Source organism: Eptesicus fuscus, chromosome 3 (assembly GCF_027574615.1).
Source record: "Eptesicus fuscus isolate TK198812 chromosome 3, DD_ASM_mEF_20220401, whole genome shotgun sequence".
In the NCBI taxonomy this organism is placed as follows: domain Eukaryota; kingdom Metazoa; phylum Chordata; class Mammalia; order Chiroptera; family Vespertilionidae; genus Eptesicus; species Eptesicus fuscus.
Genome location: NC_072475.1, coordinates 70,942,480 through 70,965,505, shown reverse-complemented (window position 1 = coordinate 70,965,505; position 23,026 = coordinate 70,942,480). Strand labels below are relative to the sequence as shown.

The 23,026-nt window shown below is 38.8% G+C and overlaps 1 protein-coding gene across 1 annotated transcript in view; it reads right to left on the bottom strand.

Annotated features, from left to right (window-relative positions):
- MYH15 (myosin heavy chain 15) overlaps positions 1–23,026 on the bottom strand; it is a 165,839-nt gene that overhangs the window by 59,533 nt on the left and 83,280 nt on the right. The window contains 9 exon segments of the mRNA XM_054709813.1: positions 3,773–4,020; positions 4,023–4,158; positions 6,417–6,507; positions 10,629–10,673; positions 10,675–10,732; positions 10,735–10,771; positions 13,173–13,340; positions 14,917–15,155; positions 18,239–18,498. Coding sequence (XP_054565788.1) covers positions 3,773–4,020; positions 4,023–4,158; positions 6,417–6,507; positions 10,629–10,673; positions 10,675–10,732; positions 10,735–10,771; positions 13,173–13,340; positions 14,917–15,155; positions 18,239–18,498 — 1,282 coding nt within the window.

The window sequence follows — 23,026 nt, the reverse complement described above, 5'->3', positions numbered from 1 at the left end:
TTTGTCTTCTTGGTAACTTATGCCCCCATGGAGGATGGCCAATTTTGATACAAGGAAAGAAGAGGTTAATAGAAAAATGCACATTCATCTTAAAGCTGGTTCTTAAAATGATGCATAAAAATGCTGCCTCCCAGAAATGCAGGAACCAATGGGAATTCAAAATAATCAAAATAATTGTGAGATTGCCTATAACTTCTAAATTTCCCTAGGCCTCTCTGTCAGCATAATATGCTTTTGAAAATGCTTCCGTTTCCAATGTACCATTGAGTATTGGCATTTCTGGCATTATAATTCAGGAAAGATGAAATAAACAATTCAAGGAAAAGTTTAGCATAATGTGTGTGCCTGTGAGAGTGAACAGAATCGATTTATCCTACCAACAGATATTTAAGGCAGCAGCAGAATGATACACACAGGATTTAGAGTTGAAGCCCACGTATGACATATAATTGTGTGGCCTTAAATAAGTCACTGAACCTATGAGCCAAAGAATTCCCAAAATTTTGTGAAATTTCGCATGTGTAAAGTTAATGCTGGTAATTGAGTGCACAGATCACACGAAGCATGTAGTAAACATGAGTAAAATAAGACCTAGTTTCTGCCTTAGAGATGCTTTCTGCTTAAGCAAAGTTAAAAAGCCATAATGTTTTTAAAAGCCCTAAAAGTGCTACAGGAATTCAGAAATAGATAAATTTTAATATGGGAAGTTGAAATTGAGCATTCTGTGGAGCAGGTTAAGTTTAGAAAAGGCAGAAGTTCTAAGATCACTTTTAAGTGGGGACATCATTCAGTAAAGCCATGTCTAGAAATATTAATATGGATACTGGTTAGGATGGACTGGCAAAGAGAAGACCAGAAGCAAAAAATAGTAATTTAGGAAGCCACTGCGATAGTCCAGCTGACAGGTAATGAGAGTGCTGCATGTTCCTAGGAGTGGACTGCAAAGCTATAAACCAGAGCAGAATTGACCTGCTGCAGTAATTGATTGGAAAGCAAAGAATAAGAGGAAACAAGTGATCAAGTACAGGATTTAGAGCCTGGGTGTGGGAAGAACCAGGGTGCCAGGAGCAGCAATGTACAGAGGAAACAGCAGCTTCAGGAGAAGATTGTACGTTTTGTTTTAGAAATGCTGATTTCAGAAACAGAAATCACAGCGTATCTTTGAAAGAACAAATATAAGGGAATACTATTGTTGTTGTTGTTGTTAATCCTCACCCAAGAATATTTTTTTCCATTAATTTTTAGAGACAGAGGAAGGGAGGGGGAGAGACAGAGAGAGGAACATTGATGTAAGAGAGATACATCAATTGGTTGCCTTCCGCACGCTCCCCGACCAGGGCCAGAGAGCAAACCTGGAGCTCAAGTATGTGCCCTTGACTAGGAATCAAACCCACAGCCTTTCAGTCTGTGGGCTGATGCTCCAACCACTGAACAACACAAGCCAGGGCTAAGGGAATGCTTTTAAGAAAAATGGGGGAAATAAAAGACATTGCAGGGGTTAAAGGAGTGAGGGGGAAGTGAGGTATATACCTACATGTGGAATGGCCCCCGATGAGCCACACCCTCAGGTATTCATACTCTGTGTAGACCCCTGAACCTGACTTGTAACTGATGGGAGTCTACAGAGTCACTTACTGCATTACTAGTATAAGTCTGCCTCAGAAGAATTTCTGCAGCTTCTGCCTTGGTTTCTTGGAATATGTGCTTGGTCTTAGTGCCTTGAATTGCCACATAAGAAGTCCACATCCCCTGTGGCTGCCATGTTGTGAGGAAGCCCAAGCTAGCCATGAGGAAAAGTCACATGGAAAGAGAGATGTCCAACCAGCCTCCAGCTGTTCTAGCTATCCCAGCCTAGGAGTCAGACGTCTAAGTGAATAAAAATTCAGATGACTCTAGTCTCAACTATCATCTAAACTAAGCTAGTCAACTCCCAGAACCAGGAGAGGTAATAATAAATCATTGCTTTAAGCTACAAGTTTTGGAGGTGATTTTTTATTCAGAAATAGGTAGAACACTATTCTTTGGTCAAGGAAACAAATTAAGGCATATATAGACAGACTGAGCTTTCTTCTCAAAATCCAATCACTAGCCCAGCCTGTGTGGCTCAGGGGTTGAGCATCGACCTATGAACCAGGAGGTCACAGTTCGATTCCTGGTCAGGGCACATACCTGGGTTTCAGGTTCAGTCCAGTCAATGATTCTCTCCCATAGTTGATGTTACTATCTCTCTCTCCCTTCCTCTCTGAAATCAACAAAAATATATTTTTACAACAAACAAACAAAACCATATCTTCTGATAAGGATTTAAAAAATCCAATCACTAGCACCTGAGAAAAGGTCTTTTTATTTTAGGGTGTGTTTTTTTTAATGGTTGAATAATAGTTATGTGAAAGAATATTTAATTATTTGAGACAAGAAGGAAAGAAATGGATGAGTGAAAAGAAAAATTTAACATAAGATAGAGAAGTTTTACTGAATGGTTTTGAAGTTATCAATCTTATCATGCCTTATTTATTGAAAGGAAGGGTTCAGTAAGGCAGGATTAGAATCTGAGGAAGGATTTTGCTTATGTTTTAAAAATAAAAAAAGTAAATTTTAAGAATAAAGAACTTAGAAACAATGAAATTCTAGAGAAGGTTGGAAGGTATAAAACCCATGCCGAATTAGTATGGATTTATGGTGAACCTATCAGCAGTTTCATGATTGCATGACTTCCTACTAAAATGTGTAGGAACAGAAGCATCCCTGAGGGTAAACAGGAGGCACAGGGGAGTCCAGAGAAAGTAAGGTCTTCTAGGACCTCACTTGATCTGAGGAAGGCAAATGAAGCCTACAGAGCATTGAGAGAGAACATTTAATTGCTGAGTTAAAGACAGAATAAAATACAGACTGCACAAGAGAGAGGAGAAAGGGAGGACCCAAGTCCTCGCTAGATTTCTATTCTAAGATAATTTGGGGTGGGGTGTCAGGAATAGTGTGGGGTTAGGAGAAGCAGGATGTTTGTGTTTCTTTCTACTCAATGTGGTCTTTAAAGGGGATTAATGGTAAACATTTTAGGAGCCACTCAGAATCTCTAAAGAAATACTGCATGTTTCTGGCCACAATCCATGAAGATCAAGCTTTACTGTTGGTTGGTCTCTTTCCCGGATGACTTTACAAATTTTGCTCACAAGGAAAATGTGCTCTGCTGGACAGAAAGCAAACCTCCTCTCAACTGTCAGAAGGTAGGGTGGTCATTACCTGTGATCTGATGCTAGTCATTTGAGATGAGCACTTATATAGATTCACAGACTCAGTAAAGAAAGATATCATAAAACTTTTAGTGCTGGCTGGTTAAAGAGATGCCAGAGGACATGAGGGAGAAAACGTTCTCTCTTCTCAGTGAAGCTGTTTGTGTCCACATTCATTCAGACAGAATTAAGAGGTATCTGTGCCACCCTTAGAGAGTGCTTCTAACACAAAGCCTTTTGTCAAGAGAGACATATTGCTCACATAGCTAGCAACCTCACTTTTCCAGCTACTAACTTATGGCATCACCAGACAGAACTACAAGAAATGTGCACTGGAGTTCTAATAAAACTAGAAGCCATTGTAAGGCTACGTTCAGGTGATGGCCATGTGACCTTAACAATGACCCCTGAGGTTAGACCTGACCTAATCCATTTGAAGAACTATAGCCTCCATCAGCAAATACCTCAAGTCACCAATCTGGTTTTATTTTTCTTTCTTATCCAATTCTATATTTTAAGGAGGGTTAGGAGATGTTTATTACCTTAGCTCTGGTCAGCTGCTCAACATGGGTCAGATGATCATCCACGTCTAGCTGCAAGTCATTCTTGTCTTTTTCCTGTTTCTGTTTGACTTACAGATCTTCTACCTGGCTCTTGCTATCAGCCAGGATATAAGCATGTCTCTTCTTCAAAGAGGCAGAAGTTGCCTCAAAGTGCAGTGTGGCTTTTTCCATATCCCCGCAAAGCTTCTGTAATTTCGCTTCCTGTCTCTTATTTTTCCCCAGCTGGCCAAACTGTCCCCTCCTGCCTGACCAAGCCTCCCATTCAAGTCTTCCAGTTCTTGGGTGAGGTCAGCTCTGTCCCTCTCCACCTTGACTTGAATGGTCCTTCTAACTTCTAGCTCCTCTTTCAAATGCTGTATTTGAGTGTATAACAATAAATAATATTGACGTTTACTAAGACCTTGTGGCATATTTCATAGTCAAGAGCTTTACTGTATATCTACTTTTTAATTTCTCCACAACTAAGGAAAGTAACAGAACACTTTTGGTTCCCATTTAATAGTTAAAGAAAATAGAATACCCAGAAACTTTGCTCCAAATCAGTAGTAAGACCAGGATTAAAATTTACAGTTCCTCCATATATCCCAGCCCTTGGTGATGAGCAACTTCATAAGTTATATATATGAAGGGGAAATTTTAGCAAAGAGTACTTTCCAACAGAATACAGAACACCTTTCACATAACAAGAAAATAATTTAAAGACAGCTTATAAAAAATAACATGATGCTTTTTATATTAATACCTTGTTTACCTGAAATTTGTTTATCTAATAATCTCAAATATTAGAAACTCAGGCAAAAATCTTATCAATGGAATGAATATTAAGCAACTTACTCATAAGAAACAGTATCAGTTTAATCTGACACACAATCTTGGTGAACTTGGTTATTTGGTTTCTTAATCTGCAGGCAATTTCAAATAGCAGGAGATTTGGAATAGCAAAGTAGAATTGGTGGAGGAATGGGAACTACTAAAGAGAGTAGGAATCTGATACCATTAAAGGAAGAATTATTAGACAAAGAAAAGTAGTGATAAAAACTCTGAAAGCCCAAAATTCTTTTAGTGTAGAGGCAAATAGCTCTAGAAATCTTGATAGTATCATTGTATTACAGTACATCAAAGCCACTGATGTTCATTAACATCACCTTAAATAATTAGGCATAGGGGAGGGGAGGGGGAAAAACAGAATATATTTTAAAATATGTTTTCCTTTCCATTACATAAGAGTACCATGACTTAAAGGAGGCCAATTTCTAGGTCATACTAAATATGTAGGCTCTCAGACATGTGAATGGGTCGTGACAGAGTAGGTGCTAACAAATGTATGATTTCACATCCAAGTAAATGTGATCTTCTTTCAACTAGCTATCTTGGGATCCAATACCTTTATCCCAAACAATGCTGTCACTGGACCAAACATTTCTAAAACATTTCTTCAGAATAAAGCATTTTCTTTTCATCATCAAGGTAAGAAAATCTATCTTTTTGATAAATTTAATTTTTTTTTTTTTGATACAGTCAAGTGTCATCGGAAGACAATCCTGGTGAATATGATAGATAATTACTTGGAGGTTAATGTTGTGTCTGAAAGCATGTCCATGTAGCAGTGAGACTGTTTTGTTTTGTTTTTTAATTTGACTCAAAATGTCTCAGAAGAAATTATCAAAAAGGGATTCTAAAATTATTTTGAATAGCTAATTACTGAGATAAATATTTATCTCCAATGGAAAAACATCCATCTGTATGCATAACTAAGGATTTATAAGTATACATACATAGTATTTATATTATTTTGTAACAGGTCATAGGGTATAAAACAGTCACATGGTCTAAAATGTATTAATAGCTGTTCATATGAGATGTTTTGAGGCTACATGTAGCTACAAAACAAACTTTCAGCATAGTTGCCTTCTAATCACAAAGACTAATCAGCATAAAAAATGAAATTGCTAACACTGAATACTAACCCCGGGTCAGGCACCGTGCTTACCACTTACATGTACTGTTGCACTTAATAATATTAGTTCAAACTTTACCAGGAAGATTAACACATGAAAAAATATATGTCCAGGGTTTTATTACATGGTAAACTTTGAACTAATATTATTAAGTGCAACAGTACATGTAAGTGGTAAGCACGGTGCCTGACCCGGGGTTAGCATTCAGTGTTAGCAATTTCAGTTTTTATGATGATTAGTCTTTGTGATTAGAAGGCAACTATGCTGAAAATTTGTTTTGTAGCTACATGGCAAACATTTAACAAATTAGTTATTTCTTTTTATTATCCTCACTAGAGGCCCAGTGCACAAATTCGTGCATGGGTGGGGTCCAGCGGGCCCCACCCCCTAGTTGAACTCCCAGTTGGTCAAACTCCCACAGAGTGGAAAATTTGCATATTAGGATTTTATTATATAGGATAAGAAAATTTAAGTTTTAAAAAAATAATTTTCCCTGGATTCACATATCTGTGGAATGCCACAATTTACCTTTTAACCATTGGTCTTTTCTGTCTCTGTGTTTGGCTAAAGGTAAGGATACTTTGGCAGAACATTCGTCACTGAAGCACCAATCATCACCTATTAATCTAAATACAGGTACTCACAGGTGTCTGGTAAATGATTACCTGAAGCTCTTTGACCATCTGCTGAAGCTGAGCCACCAGGCCTTTCTCATGATCCACCTTTGAATTCATCTGACTCATTTCTAATTTTTTCCTGTTTGGAAAAATGTACCAAATGGAATTGTTCAGAAGAAAGCATTTTTTGTTTCCATTTAATAGTTAAAGAAGATAGTATACCCAGTAAAAGTAATATGTTGTTTTTAAGTATTTTTAGAATTATAATAAAACATGAATTCATTCTCATTGTAAAGATTCAACATTACATCTACATCCAATCTCTTTTCCTTCCCTAGAGATAAACACCATTGTCAGTTTGGTGTGAATCAACCAACCTTTTTTTAAAGTGTTGACATATGTTTGTGTTTCTATATTAGTAGCAATAGTTTCTTTTTTTTTTTTTTACTATGACAGATATAATATTCTATACATTTGTATTTATCGTTCTATAACTTATTTTTAACCCAATAATACTTTGGAGATTTTTCCATGTTGGCCTACATATAGATTGCTTCAATTAAAAATATACTTGTCCATGATTTAGACATCCAGAGCTTTTATTTATCCATTTTCCTATTAATAAGCACGTAGGTTTTCCTAATATTTTTCTTTTACAAATAAAACTTTTCATATACATGCTCATTGTGTACAAGTACATGTTTCTATAGAGTGAATACTGAGCAGAGAATTGCTGGGTCAGGGAGATATTTGCTTAAAAATATACAACCCTGCCCTTTGACCTCCAACAGTAATGTGAGATTATTATTTCTCTACATTTATGCTTCATATTAGTATGCTTCTAAACTTTCTAATAAATTAGCATACCATTGTTTTACCTTGAATGTCCTTGTTTTTTAGTAATGATAGTATCTTATCAACTATGAGGATTTATAAATGGCCAATAAATCAAATTGCATGATTTAATAATCATGCAATTATTAAATTATAGATTTCTTTTAACATTCTTTATATTTATTTTTTGATATCTGTTGCCAATATTTCTACCACTTACAAAATTATTCACAATTTTATTTTTTTGGCTTTTGCCGCATAAATGTTTAAAAATTTGATGTAGTAAAGTTTATTAAGATATTCCTTTTGTGACTTATCCAAGAAGATTTGATCTGTCAATTTCCTAAGATTTATCACCTATATAATGCTTTTTAATGGTTTTTGTTGTTTTTATTGCAGTAAGAACATTTAACATGAGATCTACCCTCTTAACAAAGTGCACAATATTGTTAACTATAGGCACAATGCTGTACACAATTCTCTAGAACTTAACCACCTTGCAAAACAAACTTTATACCCATTGAATAGCAACTTCACTTTCCCCCTCTCTCCTCCCATTGGCCACCACCATTCTACTCTCTTTCTATGAGTTTCACTATTTCAGATAACCTCATGTAAGTGGAATCATGCAGTATTTGTTCTTCTGTGACTGGCTTATTTCACTTAGCATAATGTCTTCCAGTTTTGTCCATGTTGTAACATGCAGAAAGATTTCCTTCTTTTTTTAAAGGCTGAGTAATAATTTCATTATATGTATACATATTTTCTTTATGCATTCATCCCTCAATGGGCATCTATGTTGTTTCCATAGCTTGGCTATTGTGAATAATGCTGCATCTTCCAATGGTCTTATAGTTTTACTAGGGGCCCAGTGCATGAAATTCATGCACTGGGGATGGGGGGTCCCTCAGCCCCACCTGCCCCCTCTCACATACTGTGTGCCCTCAGGGGATGTCCTACTGATGGCTTACGCCCGCTCCTCATGGGGAGCAGGCCTGAGCTGCAGTCTGGCCTCCCTTTGTGGGAGGCAACCGGGCTGATCAGGGGAAGGCACCAGCCCCATCACCCCGCTGCTGCAGCCACTGCCAGTCACCACAGCCACCAAGGTGTTTTCATCAACACGACTCCAGTCCCTTCACCAAGAAAAAATGACAACTTTCTTTAGGCATTTTCAAGATGTGTCTTTTTTTTAATCCTCACCTGAGGATATGTTCCCATTGATTTTTAGAGAGTGTGGAAGAGAGAGGGAGAGACAGAGAGAAACATCAATGTGAGAGGGACACTTTGATTGGTTGCCTCCTGCATGAGCCCTGACCATGGGCGCCAGGCTGGGGGGCATGCAGGGACCCCAGGGCCACATGCAGCGGTGGCTGCTGGGATATCCACAAACCACAGAGCCCAACAGCCAGCCCCCCATGGGCGCCGGGCTGGGGGTGTGGACCCAAACTGCCTCTTGGTGCTGGAGCATTCCCAAGCGGCTGGGGGCACTATGGTGACACGGGATGTTCCCGCCCCGCCCCCAGCCCCTTGGCGCCTGCACCTATAGGCTCGAAGTGGCCAGGGAGCATTCTGGGACCCCTGCCTCTCAGGACCTAAGCGTGGGCCTACAGGCTCAGAGCAGCCTGGGTCCGGAGGATGTTTATGGGACCCAGGCCGCGTTCTGGGTCCCTGCCGCTCAGGACCTAAGCGTGGGCCTACAGGCTCTGAGTGGCTTTGGTCCGGAGGATGTTGCCAGGACCCAGACCTCTGCAAGTGGCTGGGGGCAGGGTGGGAACATCGCCCCCCCCCCCCGGCCCTCCACGCCAAGGCTCAGAGTGGCCAGGGGGCGTTCTGGGACCCCTGCCACTCAGGGTCTAAGCGCGGGCCTACAGTCTTGGAGCGGCCTGGGTCCGGAGGATGTTTACGGGACCCAGGCTGCTCAGCGCCCGCATATGCAAATTAACCGCCATCTTGTTCGCTCTGATTGGCTGTGGGCATAGCGAAGGTGCAGTCAATTTGCATGTTTCTCTTTTATTAGTGTAGATTTTTACATTTAATTCTTGAATGCAACTGGATTTTGTGTATGTAAGTAATGTGAGTAGAAAATTAACTTTTATGAATAGCTAATAATCTCAGCATCATTTATTAAGTAGCCTATCTTATCATCAATATTTTGAATTGCCATCTTTATCATGTACTAAGCTTCCATATGTAGTTTCATTTATAGAAAAGGTTTTATAATAAAGCTACAACTTTCTGCAAACATAGATTTCTAAAATGCCAGAGCTCTTTGATCTGGAAGAACATGGGTTATCATTTTTACTTTGCTGAGCTTGAACACTATCTGCAAAATTAAAGGCTGAGAAGACTCATCATCTTGCCTTTCACTGTTCCATTACATTCATAAGGTTACTTATTTCATCTTTTCCAAATACTTATCAAGTTTGCTATCTTATTAATAGAAAATTAATCATGCCTGACCACAGGCATGTATAATGGAAACCATGTCACATACAGGAAAACCAGGATCACAGCTGCTCAGCTGATTCTTCTTTTTCACTGTGGGTCCTAATGATCAATATGCTCCCAGCTTTCACCTGGCCTCATCTTACTCTTGGACCTCACTGTTTCCCCTCTCGTTGGATATATTCCAAATTAACTTGAAAATCCCTCATGGTGAGAAGAAAGTCTAGCTAAACAGAGGAAGACAAAGGGCACACGGTGAGAAAATCCATTCCAAGGCGTTGTGAAACTAAACTAGAATGGCTGTCTTGCCCTCAGGCAAGATTGAACTGAAATTCCACTAATTTTGATTGTGTGATGTTTTGCTTTAGATTGTAAGGTTTAACATTAATATAGTAAAAACAGCAACATAAATAATAGAGTATATCTGGCAAACAAGTACTTTTTTAAGTAATCAGAGAATACAGGGTGTCCTCAAAAGATGTATACACACTTTAAAGCTGATAGCTCAATTTTGAAAATGAAATTTATTTTAATAAACACTGTCTTTATAATTATTCAAAGTGTGTGTATACATTTTGGGGACATCATATATATACATGACTTAAAATTAGAGTCCATTGTTTATTTTGATTTATTTTTACTTTTATGCCATTGGTCTCATCATAAGAAGTAAGCCATTTTTATTTTTTTACTTGTAGCCTCAATAATTCACATCTCCTATGCTTTAGACCTTTCATTCACATCTGCTAGTCAGATGCCTTCTCAGTTATATTCTTCTAGATTATGCATTCACTCTCTTTTTACAACTATATAATAAAGTCCAGCAAAAAAAAAAAAAAAATCCATTTTCTAGGCTCGTTATCCTCCCCTTCAGGTTTTGAGAGATCTGGCCCAGGAGTTGTGAGGATAAATGATATGAGAAAGCTGTTCCTTCCAATATTAGGTCTCCCAGAATCTCATGTCAACACAAAGGTGGCTTACTTTCTCAGCTTTTCTGTAAGCTGCAGCTGGCTGCTCTCCAGGTGCCACACTTTCCTGGTGCAGCTGGAAATTGCCCTCCAATTGGCGCTTTTCCCTTTCACATTCATTTTCACCTTTTTCTCTTGCTCAAGGGCATCATCAAGCTGTCAAAAGAAGATAATTACTTAGCTAAATAAATAGGTAAAGTTTATATTTCGCTAGATGTGCTCATTAATTACTTACCTTTTGGAAATTTAAAAAAAAAATAGAAGCACAGATTCTGTAAATGATGGCCAGCTATATAGATATTTTATTTTTAACTGGTGGCCCAGTGCACGAAATTAGTGCATAGAAGGGGGTGTCCCTCAGCTTGGCCTGCACCCTCTCCAATCTGGGACCCCTCAGGGGGTGCGGGATCGGGCCTAAACCGACAGTCGGACATCCCACTCACAATCAGGGACCACTGGCTCCTAACCGCTCACCTGCCTCCCAGCCTGATTGCCCCCTAACCACTCCCCTAACAGCCTGATTGACACCTAACTGCTCCCCTGCCGGCCCAGTTGCCCACAACTGCCCTCCCCTGCCAGCCTGATCGCCCACAACTGCCCTCCCCTGCTGTGACCTGCCTCCTCCACCAGGACCCGCCTCCTCCACATGAGGTGGCAGAGATGCCAGGACCAGCCTCCTCTGCACCATGCAGAACCACAGGACCCTCAGGCCTCATTGTTCAGAGCGGCCACCAGGCCCCGTCTCCACTGTGCACGTGGCCATCATGTGGCAGCCATCTTGTGACAATGTCAGGTGCGAGGGCCACCTAGGCTTTTATTAGTATAGATTTTGTTTATTGATTTTTAGAAAGAGAGTGGGAGAGAGGGAGAAACATCTATTTGTTTTTTCACTTATTTATGCATTCATTCATTGGTTGCTTCTTGTATGTGTCCTGACTGGGGATCAAACCTACAATCTTGGCACATTAGGACAATATTCTAACCAACTGAGCTACCCGGCCAGGACCGCTATGTATATACTAGTATTTTTAAATAAATATTGCACATATCAATAGGATAATAAAAGAATCTAGCAATCACAGGGATAGAAGAAAACTTTGGAGATTAAAGAATACACATTCTATCCTAAGGAAGGATCCAATAATAAATAGCCAGTGACACCTCGTTTGATCGCTTTCCAGTGATGGGAAGCTCACTTCTTCATATGGCAGCTCATTTCATGGGTGGATAAGTCCATTTACTCAGGAGTGTTTCTTCATAAGAAGCCAAGATATTTCTGTAAATTCTTCCCACAGGTCTAAGCTCTGACCTCTGGAGCAATACCAAGTAAACCTGTCTCCACAGCTGTCCTGAGTCTCCCAGCTCAGTACTGACCATTTCAAACATGTGTCACATGATTTGCATACCTCCTTAACTCCTTCGGTTCTCTCTTCTAGTCCATTACATTAGGTCATACTCTGGTACCACACCAAAGTGCTCAGAATATTCTAGTTTTATCTGAATTAATGTTGCTAACAATGATATTGAGGTCAATTTAACAGGTTAGATAACAGTTATAATATAGCTATTTTTCATTAGTATGTTTACTTTTTAGTAATGGAAATAAAGAGCAAAAATATGAAATTTAAGTTGGTGGAGGAGGGAAAATTTCTGTAAGTTGTATGTAAAAATCTGAAAGTAGATAAACTCCAGGAGAGAACATTATGTGACACCAATAAATACTCATATAGAGGCTTTGTGAGATACACAATCAGTAGAAATAGGAAGAGAAGTGAGACAACTAATAAGTAATAGAGGAAATTGATAGAGAGGCTTGAGTAAAAAGCAGGTAGTAGTAGTAATAATAATGATAATAATAATAATAATAATAATACCTATCCACCCTTGTCAGCAATTTTATAAAGGCTAAGCTGTGGGGATTATAAGAGAGGGAAAGCACACACTAGATCAGCTGGGGAAGGGAAAGGAAGAACAATGAAGCTATCCATTGAGCTGGTCTGAAATAACTTGATCTTGATATCACAGGGTACTTAGAGGCAGAACAGAACACCATCTTTGGAACCTTACAAGTACTTTCCAATAGTGTATGTAGAACACAGCTTGTACCTTCCATCTCTTTCAACTAGAAATAAACCTCAGGTCTCACTGGAGACATGACAGAGCCTTTAAACCAATCCTTCAACACCAGTGTCAGATAAAGAGAGTACCAGCCTATCTGTGGGGCAAAATACCAGGTTCTGTGGGGAAAAGTCAGTCACTTAGAGTAATAACACTTCATGATCCATCCCAATGTTCTCAGACTGCCCAGGGTTGTATGAAATTTACATTTAAAAATTGACAGATTACACACTGGGGCTTCTCTCCACTGTAGTGGTTCCTGTAGTGGTTCAATGTTCACTAAGAAAAAAAACACTATTTCTAATAATGAAGGAAACAAAACATGCTACTGAGTTTTCCTAAAGCTGTCAGATAAATTAACTAAATAAAAAGTGGAGATTTGTATATCTGTAGACAGACAGCTAACCAGCTAGACAAATCACTTCTTACCTCATCTTACTTGCTGTTCCAGTTTCAAGTTGGCTTTGCCCAGGTTGCTGAGTTTCTCCTGCTCCATGTACAGGTTACCCAGGGTCTGCTGATGGGCCTCCTGTGCAACCTTGGCTGTTCTGCTAAGTTTGCTGATATCCTCATTTAGAAACTCCATTTCCTCACTCAAGTACTTGACCTGTGGGAAGAAAACAATAACAGCTTTATTAGAGCTTCCACTGGAAGGTTGGGCATAATGCTAAGGGCCATCTTCTCCCTTTTTCTAGTACAAAAAAAAAAAATCTTATGAGCTATCCATTGTCATAATGAACCAAATGCAGCCAAATTCTTCATATACTTTCAAAAACTCTGAATTCACCCTTTCTTACACACATACAAAATGATGTAATTGCCCTGAAGTATTGCTTTGTAGTTAGAGCATTGGCCCTCACACTGAAGGGTCATGGGTTTGAATCCTGGTCAAGGGCATGTACCTGGGTTGTATGTTTGATCCCTGGCCCTGGTAGGGGTGTGTGCAAGAGGCCACCAATCAATGTGTCTCTCTCACATCGATGTTTCTCTCTCTTCCCCTCTCTCCATCCCTCCCTCCTTCTCTTCTACTCTCTAAAAATCAATAGGAACAATATCCTCTGGTAAGGATTAACAAACAAACAATGGTCATGGTCAGGGAATGGAGTATTCTGGATAATAACATATTATCAAGATACGCCCTACCCGGTTTGGCTCAGTGGATAGAGTGTCGGCCTGCAGACTGAAAGGTCCCTGGTTTGATTTCAGTCAAGGACATGCACCTTGGTTGCGGGCACATCCCCAGTAGGAGGTGTACATGAGGCAGCTGATCAATGTTTCTCTCTCGTTGATGTTTCTAACTCTATCCCTCTCCCTTCCTCTCTGTAAAAAATCAATAAAATACAAATATGTATATTAAAAAATACATTATCAATATAGCTCAAAGGATGGCCAGTTTTGAAAGTGTCACATAATTGTATAACAAGAACACCACTTATAGTAGAGCTTTCTTTTGAGTATTCAGAAGGCACATGTTAATCTGGTGGTGCATCAATGTTCAAAAAAAGTGGCAGTTAAAGATGAGGTCCAGCTGATAAAATAAGCAAACATGGAAGCTGCCTATTTCAGATCCGCGGTCTTTTTATGAAAGCAAACCAATGGCACAAGAGTTACTATTTAATCATCTGTCAAAAGTACAGTGTCATTCTGGAGACTAGTTATTTATCAGAAGTTTGATACAGACTCTTCAGCTATATCAAATCCATACACAGATGTGCAAGTTAAAAACCTCAACTGTAAAGGACAAAACAGCAAAGTCCTTAACTGGAATTAAATTGACATACCAAGGTCAAACTCCAAATCAATGACAGAGCTGGAGATTCACATACATCCCAAATCGCCTTTCAGTAAACTGCATCATGCTCACTCTCCTTCCAACAAAGGACACTTAGAGGCCCTATGAAACCATTTTGCTCTTTCAATTAGGTTTCAGATGCAATAAGATTAAAACAAATGAAGAGGTTTCATTGGGGAGATTTGGAGGGGTAGCACAAATCAAGCTGGAAATTTGAGCTGGAACAGCACAGTTCATCAGACCCTTCATTTTATGCCATTTCTGACTCCCACTGTTGTAAAGTTTGCAGACCACTGGGTTAGTTAATTTAACCAGAGCGAGTCTGGTACCAAACCCTGCTTGGGAGGGGCATTCAGGCATCCAGGCTTTCCTAACATTATAGAAAAAGGACCTTGTGCTCTGTAGCACACTTCTTCTGTGACTTCACCAATATTGTTTCCAGGTCATCGATTTCTTTCTTAAACTCGGAACATTAATCTTTGAGTTTCCGCCCCCTGGCAGTCAACTCAGAATTTATCTTCGCCTCTTCCTCCACCCGTGCAGACAGTGCCTTGACTCTAGCCTCCAGCTGGATCTTGGATTTAATCAGCGACTCGCACTGCTCTTCAACATTTGCCAGGGTCTCTTGCTCTTGCCATGATGAGGAGAAAATTGTTGCCAACAGCTGGAAGTAATTTATCAGCTAGGCGAAAATGCTTCTTAACACCAGCAAAGAGATAATTGCCTGCCCTCTGCCCAGCATTTTCACCTACCGTCTTTCCTAAGCAGTTGAAATAATATCCCCAGTTTCCCTGATCCTATTGTTGAGAAGAAGAAGAGTAGCAGTGTTTGGAGGTGCATTGAATCTTTCAGGCCATTCGGTAGATTAGATTACCTCTTCTAAAGCACTTAATAGAATCCTGGTGGCCTGAAGGAGCTAACAGCTTCCAGAAATCATGGGTGTACTGCTTAAATCACAGCTTCTGGAAGCATCCACTGGGCATAGTGTTTGAGGTTAATACTTGCTCAGAATGCAATCTTTTAAGAAGTATTTCCCCAGACAACTGAATATTTATAATATTATAAGCACCCTGATGTAATTGTTTAATATATGTAGGTATCTTCTAATAAAGAGAGCTGAGCTATAGATTATTCACAGGCTGAATTCAGAATTCATAGGGTTACTTGCCAGTCACTAACTAGATTTTACTGTTTTCATCTAAAATCTTTTTTCTCAGTGATTCTGCCAGCAGTAAATTCCAAAAGTTATACTTGTAGAGCATAAAATGTTCTTTCCTTTTATCCTTTCAAATGTACTCTCCAACTCTGAGTGACCCATTGTTCCTGTGTTAGGGGTCAGGTAAAACATGAAGGAGCTGATTGCTTTTCACTACAAAGCACCTTTTATAACTTTGAACCCCTCTAATTTATCTCCATTAGAGGCTAAATAAAACCTCCCCTTTGTGAGCAAGCTCTTAATTATTGTAGGTCTTGTTGCAACATGACTTTACACAGACCTCCATCTTCCTCCATGCCTAGACCTTGTTCATCCTCTGCAATATGCTACTTTGGGCAATTTATTAACTATGTTTCTATTTGTCTGGCTTAGAGTTAGATCGAGAGCAGTAAAAAGGCAAAAAATCCAGGCTATTGGTTTCTGGCTAACTCCTGGCAAAGAATGGCCCAACCAATAGAGCTCAAAGCAGCACAGCTGGGGGTTGTACAGAGTAGTAAATCTCCAACATCACTGAGGGTCCAAAGGGAAGGGCTAAATTTAAAAAAAAAAATTAATGTCAAAGCAGGAAGGGTCCATGCAAACCAGAGAATCTTCCAATGTTTGGTAAATAATGCGGGCAACTGATCTTCATTCATCCCCAGGGTAACAAGCAGAGCAGTTGTTCGCTCTGTTCCATTCAGCATGTGTATAGGACCTGTTCCATCACTGAATGAAGGGGACAGTCCAATTCACACCCATTGATCCCTTAATTAAACTGACGGCAGGACTTGGGGGCCAGCTGAGCAATGGTGTGGCAGTGAACAGTAGAAATATCCTGTCCCCAATGGTAATTGGAATGAGTTCTGAGTTCCGCAGGTATTTTTAATAAGTGAATGATTGCTTGTTTCCTTGATCCCTACTGTGTTGTGTCCCTTAAAAAAATAAATGTTGATAAAATATTTCATGGCTCTGTCAACATTTTTAATCACAGTTACAATTTGAACTCATCTACACTTCCTGGGTTGGCTGTAAAACCGGCTTCATGTGGTTTCTCATGCTCACCACACTATTCTTTTATTACGTATCCCAGGCTTTGACCCACCACCCTCTACACAAGTTGGGTCCATTTCTATTTCCCAGGTCAGCCCAGGTAGCACTGGCTACTATCTCTGTCAATAGAAAGAATGATGAAAACTGGGAGGCCAGGTCTCATGCATAGCTGCCTCTCCCCTAAGCCAGACTACATATGACATTAAAATTGTGATTCTCATGGTATGGGTCTTTACGTAGGTTTCAAGGGCGTCGGGGGTGGGGGGGGGAGGGGGACCAGAAATTTGTATTTCTAACAAGCATCCCAGGTAAGGCTGTTGTATTCTAAATGTTCTATATAGTCTAATGTTCTAGAATCATTGTTATGTTAAATATGTATCAGAAATGTGATGTGGACAACTGATCTTCATTTACCCCAGGGTAACAAGCAGAGCAGGTGTAAATTACTATGTAAAATATGGCCTACTGAAACACTGATGGATAGCACAGCCCCCCCAAAAATAACTTGGATCAGTCTAAAATTACTCAATTTTCTCTGTATGTTCAGAAAGTAGGAGAAATTATTTTATTCATAGATTATATTTGAGCCTAGTATTTTTTAACTTAGCACTGTTCTGAGTGGGGTGAAGAATACCATAAAGGTGGATGTGATCCTATCCCTGCCTTCGGATGTTCGGGGATAACAGAAGTCCCAGTGGCTAGCAAGGGGGACTGTGAAAGGGATTAAGTAATGGCACAGTGGCATTACTGGAGATGGCAGCTCCAATGCCTGGGCCAAGGGTTTGGAGTCTACAATGCACATGTTGCAGGAACTGAAGCTTGTTCATCACAGAAGCAACACCATGTCTATTTAAGATAATGGTTCTCAGTCCTGACTGGATATCAGAATCACCCAGATACATTATTTAGACCCTTATTGGGCCTGCTAATCCAAATACTTGACAGTGGGGTCTAGGCATCTTTCTTTTGATTTTAAGGCTTCACAAGTGATGTTGATGCAAATCCAAAGTTGAGAACTGCTGTTTTAAAGAACTACATTGATTTGTAATGTTGATCTGGACCAGAGAAAGGAGACGTAGGAACCAAAATCAAGACAACCAACCAGGTCCATACTAAAATAATCCTGAAGATCTATGAAAATCCTGTGCTTTGATTTGTTAATGAGTCATGAGCTAGATGAAGAATTTAAATTAAACCCAGAGCTTCCTGGCTGGCTCCCATGATAGATTGTGGTGCTTTTATATAGTTAAAACCTATCTAGTAGTTTATCTCTTTTTCAAAGACATCTTGTCAATAAAATCACTCCTCTATTGAAACAGAGTGTCTTTTTAAGTGTTTCCATTGTCTGTGTTTGATGAAATTCTATAGTATTTGAAAAGCAGGTGCCTCTATTTTTTTCAAGTCAACACTGCCTGCAAAACAGGGAATCTAATAAAAACTTGATTTGAAGAACAAATGGTGGGGCCACTCACAGCCTGCAGCTAAAAAAGCAGATCATTCCTTTCCCAAATGAGGGAGACTTGTTTGGCTTCCAGTTCCTCCCTCTGAGATTCTGATTTCTCCAAGGCTCTTTGCAGTTGCACACACTCTTCCTTCAGTCCAGCTACCTCCATTCCCATCCAGGCAGATTTAACAAGAGGCTTGATCTTGAAGAAGAGCCTCATCCAGGGCCAGTTCTTCACAGTCATGAAAGATCTCACGTTCCATTGGATCGAAAGAAGTGCATGCCTAAATCAAGGAGAAAAAGCTAACCCAGACTATAAGAGAGTCATTTTCTAAATTAAAATTCTTAATAGGCACATCTTTTTAGGAGTCATTATAAATTCTCATTTGTCTTCAAAGCACTTCTACATCTGCGCTCTCATTTGATTCACACAAAGCCCTCTGCAGGACTTCTGGCTTTGGCAATATTGTAGGCTAGATAGCCTGAAATGCTCCCACCACAGACAGCCTTTAAATGAGAGCTAAGCCTGAAAAGAGTGAGAAATAAAGAGGGAGCTAAACACCTGAGCAATAAGTGAGTGCATGTACAGCTTGGCCATCCTCCTGGAAGAAGGGAGCCAGTCTTAGTATTGTAGGGGCTTATAGTAACATATCCACATGGATAAAGAGACAGGCTAAAACCTTCAACGAATACCAGCTTTAATGAAAAGAAAGACTAAAATGTTCACCACTGGTTCAGAGAAATGTCAAAGAGCGGTCCATCTGATTTGGACTAAGCTGAGGGTGAAGAAAAAAATCCCCACTCTAAGGTGTGTTTTTTTTTTAAATCATGGACCAGTCCCACTGGAATGTTTGAGGTTTAAATTATACTACATGACTGATATAGAAATATGCAAGAAATCAGCATGATCATTTCTTTACACTAGTAGTAAATATCCATTGGGTCCTTGGAGGAGGAAAACACAAAACTGCACTGAAGAAAACACCTTTATATCAAGCATCAGAGGTTCTCTAGCTCCCTGAAGATGAGCTTACAATTAAAAATTATAAAACACATATTTTTTAAAAAAATCAACCATCAGTAAGGGAAAGCACCTACAATAAAAGTTTGATTAAACTCCTAAGAATTTCAGATAATTGAACAATATTGTGGATACTGTAAAATAGATGTTATAATTATTAAAGACATAAAGGAAAGAATTGAAAAACAAGAAAGAAATGAGCCACTATCATAAAAGAGCAGACAGATTTGAAAGAAGACCAAATAAAATGTCTAAAACTGAAAAATTCAGTCATTGAAATAAAAAACTCAATGGAAGAATTAAGCAGCTGTTGAGGCCACTAGGGGAAAAAAAGGGGGAATTAAGAAAAAAATAAACCTAGTGGCACAATTTACCATAGCTAAGATTTGGAAACAGCCTAAGTGCCCATCAACAGATGAATGGATTAAAAAACTGTGGTACATCTACACAATGGAATACTATGCTGCGGTAAAAAAGAAGGAATTCTTACAATTTGAAACAGCATGGATGGAACTGGAGGGCATTATGCTAAGCGAAATAAGCCAGTCAGAGAGAGATAAATACCACATGATCTCACTCATTTATGGAATATAATGAATAACATAAACTGATGAACATAAACAGATCCAGAGACAGAGAAGCATCGATCAGACCCTCAAACCTCAGAGGGAAGGTAGGGGAGAGTGGGGGTAAGGGGGAGAGATCAACCAAAGGACTTATATGCATGCATATAAGCCTAACCAATGGACATAGACAAAGGGGTTGAGGGCATGAATAGGGGATGGGGGCGGGGGAGCAATGGGACGATAAGGACACATATGTAATACCTTCATAAAGAAAAAAAAGAATAAACCAAAGAAAGTGGAAGGAAAGGATAAAGATGAGATCAGAAACTAATGAACTAAAAAAAAATAAAAATAATTAAAAAGGTGTTTTATTGAATAGGCTAAATAAACATCTGATACGAATGATCAAGAAAAAGAAAAGGCACAAATGAACAATACTAGGAAGGGTGATACTCTAGAACTGTAATAATCTAAGGATGTGTCTAGAAACAATCTAGAAATTTTTTTTTAATCTAGCAAATTGGAAAACTTAAAAGAAATGCAAATTTTCTTTTTGTAAAAAAAAAAATTATCTAAACTGATTCAAGAAGAAAGAAATCTCAATAGGCCTATAACTATTAAATAAATTAGATCAAAGTTGTAAAATATATCACACAAAAAACACCAGATTTAGATGGTTTCATAGGCAAATTTTACCAAACATTCAAGGAATAAATAATCACAATAAATTGTTCATGATTTGAAAAGATGAAACACTTCTCAACTCTTTTATTAGGTCAAGGTAACTCTGGCCAAAATCAGATAACACAGCAGGGAAAAAAAAAATTACTATAGGAGAAACTTATTTAGGAACATTGATACAAAAATCCTCATGATAATACTATTAGCATATGAAAAATACAGTATTTCATAAACAAAGTAGGTTTATATTTTTAAATATATATTAATATAATTCAATACATTTATAGGTAAATGAAAAATGTGATAATTTCAACAGACACAGAAAAATAATTTAACATTTTCCTAGTAAAAGTGCTTCATAAAATAAGATGGAAGGGATATTGTCCACAAAATATGTCATATCTTAAAAACCCCACACAAACAAAAGAAAAAAACTGTAGAAAACATCATCTTAGGGAAATAGCAGCTTTCCCAAAAATCAGAAATATGACAAAGTTTGGCAAAAGTTTTTGAAGTCTGAAATATCACAAGTTAGTGGTAATATAGAGTAATAAGACTTTCATACACTTCTGGTGAAGAGTAAATTGGAAAGCATTTTGGCAATATCTCATAAAGTTGAATTGTGTGTAGCCTAAAACCTAATAATTAGTACCCTGGAGAAATGTCACTCAAAGTGTGTGCCTCGGCCAGCTGCCATCCACAAACTATCAGCATGACCGGCATTTTGAGTAAAATATCCTCAAGAAAATACTGCATATGTTCAGGGCAGGGGACATTTACAAAAATGTCACTGCAGAACTGTTTGTAATAATGAAAAATTCTAAATGACTTAAATTTACTTGAACTAGAAAATGGATAAATTGTGGTTTATTTAGGTAATAAAATGCATTACAGTAGTTAAAATCAATAATCTAGCACTATGTTTATCAACATTAATAAAATTGAAACTAGTACTGAATTAAAAACACAAATTTTAGGATAATACATACAAAATATTATTTATGTGAAAACTAAAAACATTTAAAAAATCACATCACCTTTTAAAGATATCTGCATATCTACATATTTTCATATCTTTACAGAACTTGGATTGAGAGAAAAATGCAAGGGACTTTACCTTTGTTAATTTATTCTTTAAAGTTGTGAGCAATTACAGAAAAAAAGTTAACAATTGATATACTTTGGTGATAGCTCCATGAGTGCATATTACAATAATTTCAGTGTGTTTAAAATATTTCATAATAATTTTTTAAAAGTCATCCTATGGCCCTTGCCAGTTTCGCTAGGTGGTTAGAGTGTCATCCCATGGAACAAAGGGTCTCGGGTTCAATTCCTGGTCAAGGGCACATATCTGGGTTGCAGGTTCAACCCCTGGTCCTGGCATGTGGGAGACAACCAATCAACGTTTCTCTCTGACATTAATGTTTTTCTCTCACCCCCGCCCCTCCTCCCTTCCTCCCTGCCACTCTGTCTGCATATCAATAAAAAAAAATTATCTTCAGGTCAGGATTTAAAAAAAAAAAGTAATCCTATGATTTAGAAAGAATGGATAATAAAGATCTTATTTTAGTGATGAACAAAGTGAATCCCTAAATTTCCATACCACACTGAGACTATATGAGGGTCACAGAAGACTCTTAGAAGACATAAATCTAATATCTCTGACATCATGTAATAATAATTTTCTTCTTTGGGTTAACAGAAAGAATTAACAGATTGTTAATTAAGCAAGTTATACCAAGACCTGTGGACCTCTCTCCAGAAGGTAAACTATGCTACAGAAAAAGTAAATGCAACAACTGCAGACTCCCTTGCTCACAGTCCCTTTATTTGGAGGTTTTGCTAGATTGCTTTCCATGAGTGCATAGACAAAACCTACCTCTAAGTGTCCAAATGTGGTGATAAATGCCCCTAGTGAACCTGGCTGAAGTAAAGAGAGTTATGATTACATGTCACCAAGAGGCACAGTTTCCCCTAGGGAGGTGATAAAGTGGTCAGAACACCTCCTCACTTGACAGAAAACTTCCCTACAGAGATGGCTGTACACAAAAACCCTTCCAGGTCTGCTTCTGATAGGAATTGAGTCATACCTTTCTCAGAGATCCAGACTTCTCTGACTATAAGAATCCCCTCCTAAGGGAAGGCTACAAGCAGTGCAAGAAATACCTGAGTTAAGCAATATATATGCTTATATGTTGGATAAGGCTAATAAAATACCTTTGTGTTCTGTCTGTTTGGTGTTCCAGAAGTTAAAAACTTTTAAGTTAAGTCCAAGCCTAAGCAGAGGAGGCAGCTCCTCACCTTGACCTTATAAGGCAACTAGAGGCCCGATGCACAAAATTCTTGCAAGAATAGGCCTTCCTGTCCCCAGCTGCTGGCACCGGCTTCCCTCTGGCACCCAGGACCCAGGCTTCCCTCACAGCCCTGGCTTCATCCAGGAGGTCATCTGGAAGGACATCCAGAAGGATGTCTGGTCTAATTAGCATATTATGTTTTTATTATTATAGATGAGATAAGATCACATTGATTGAGGCACACCATTAC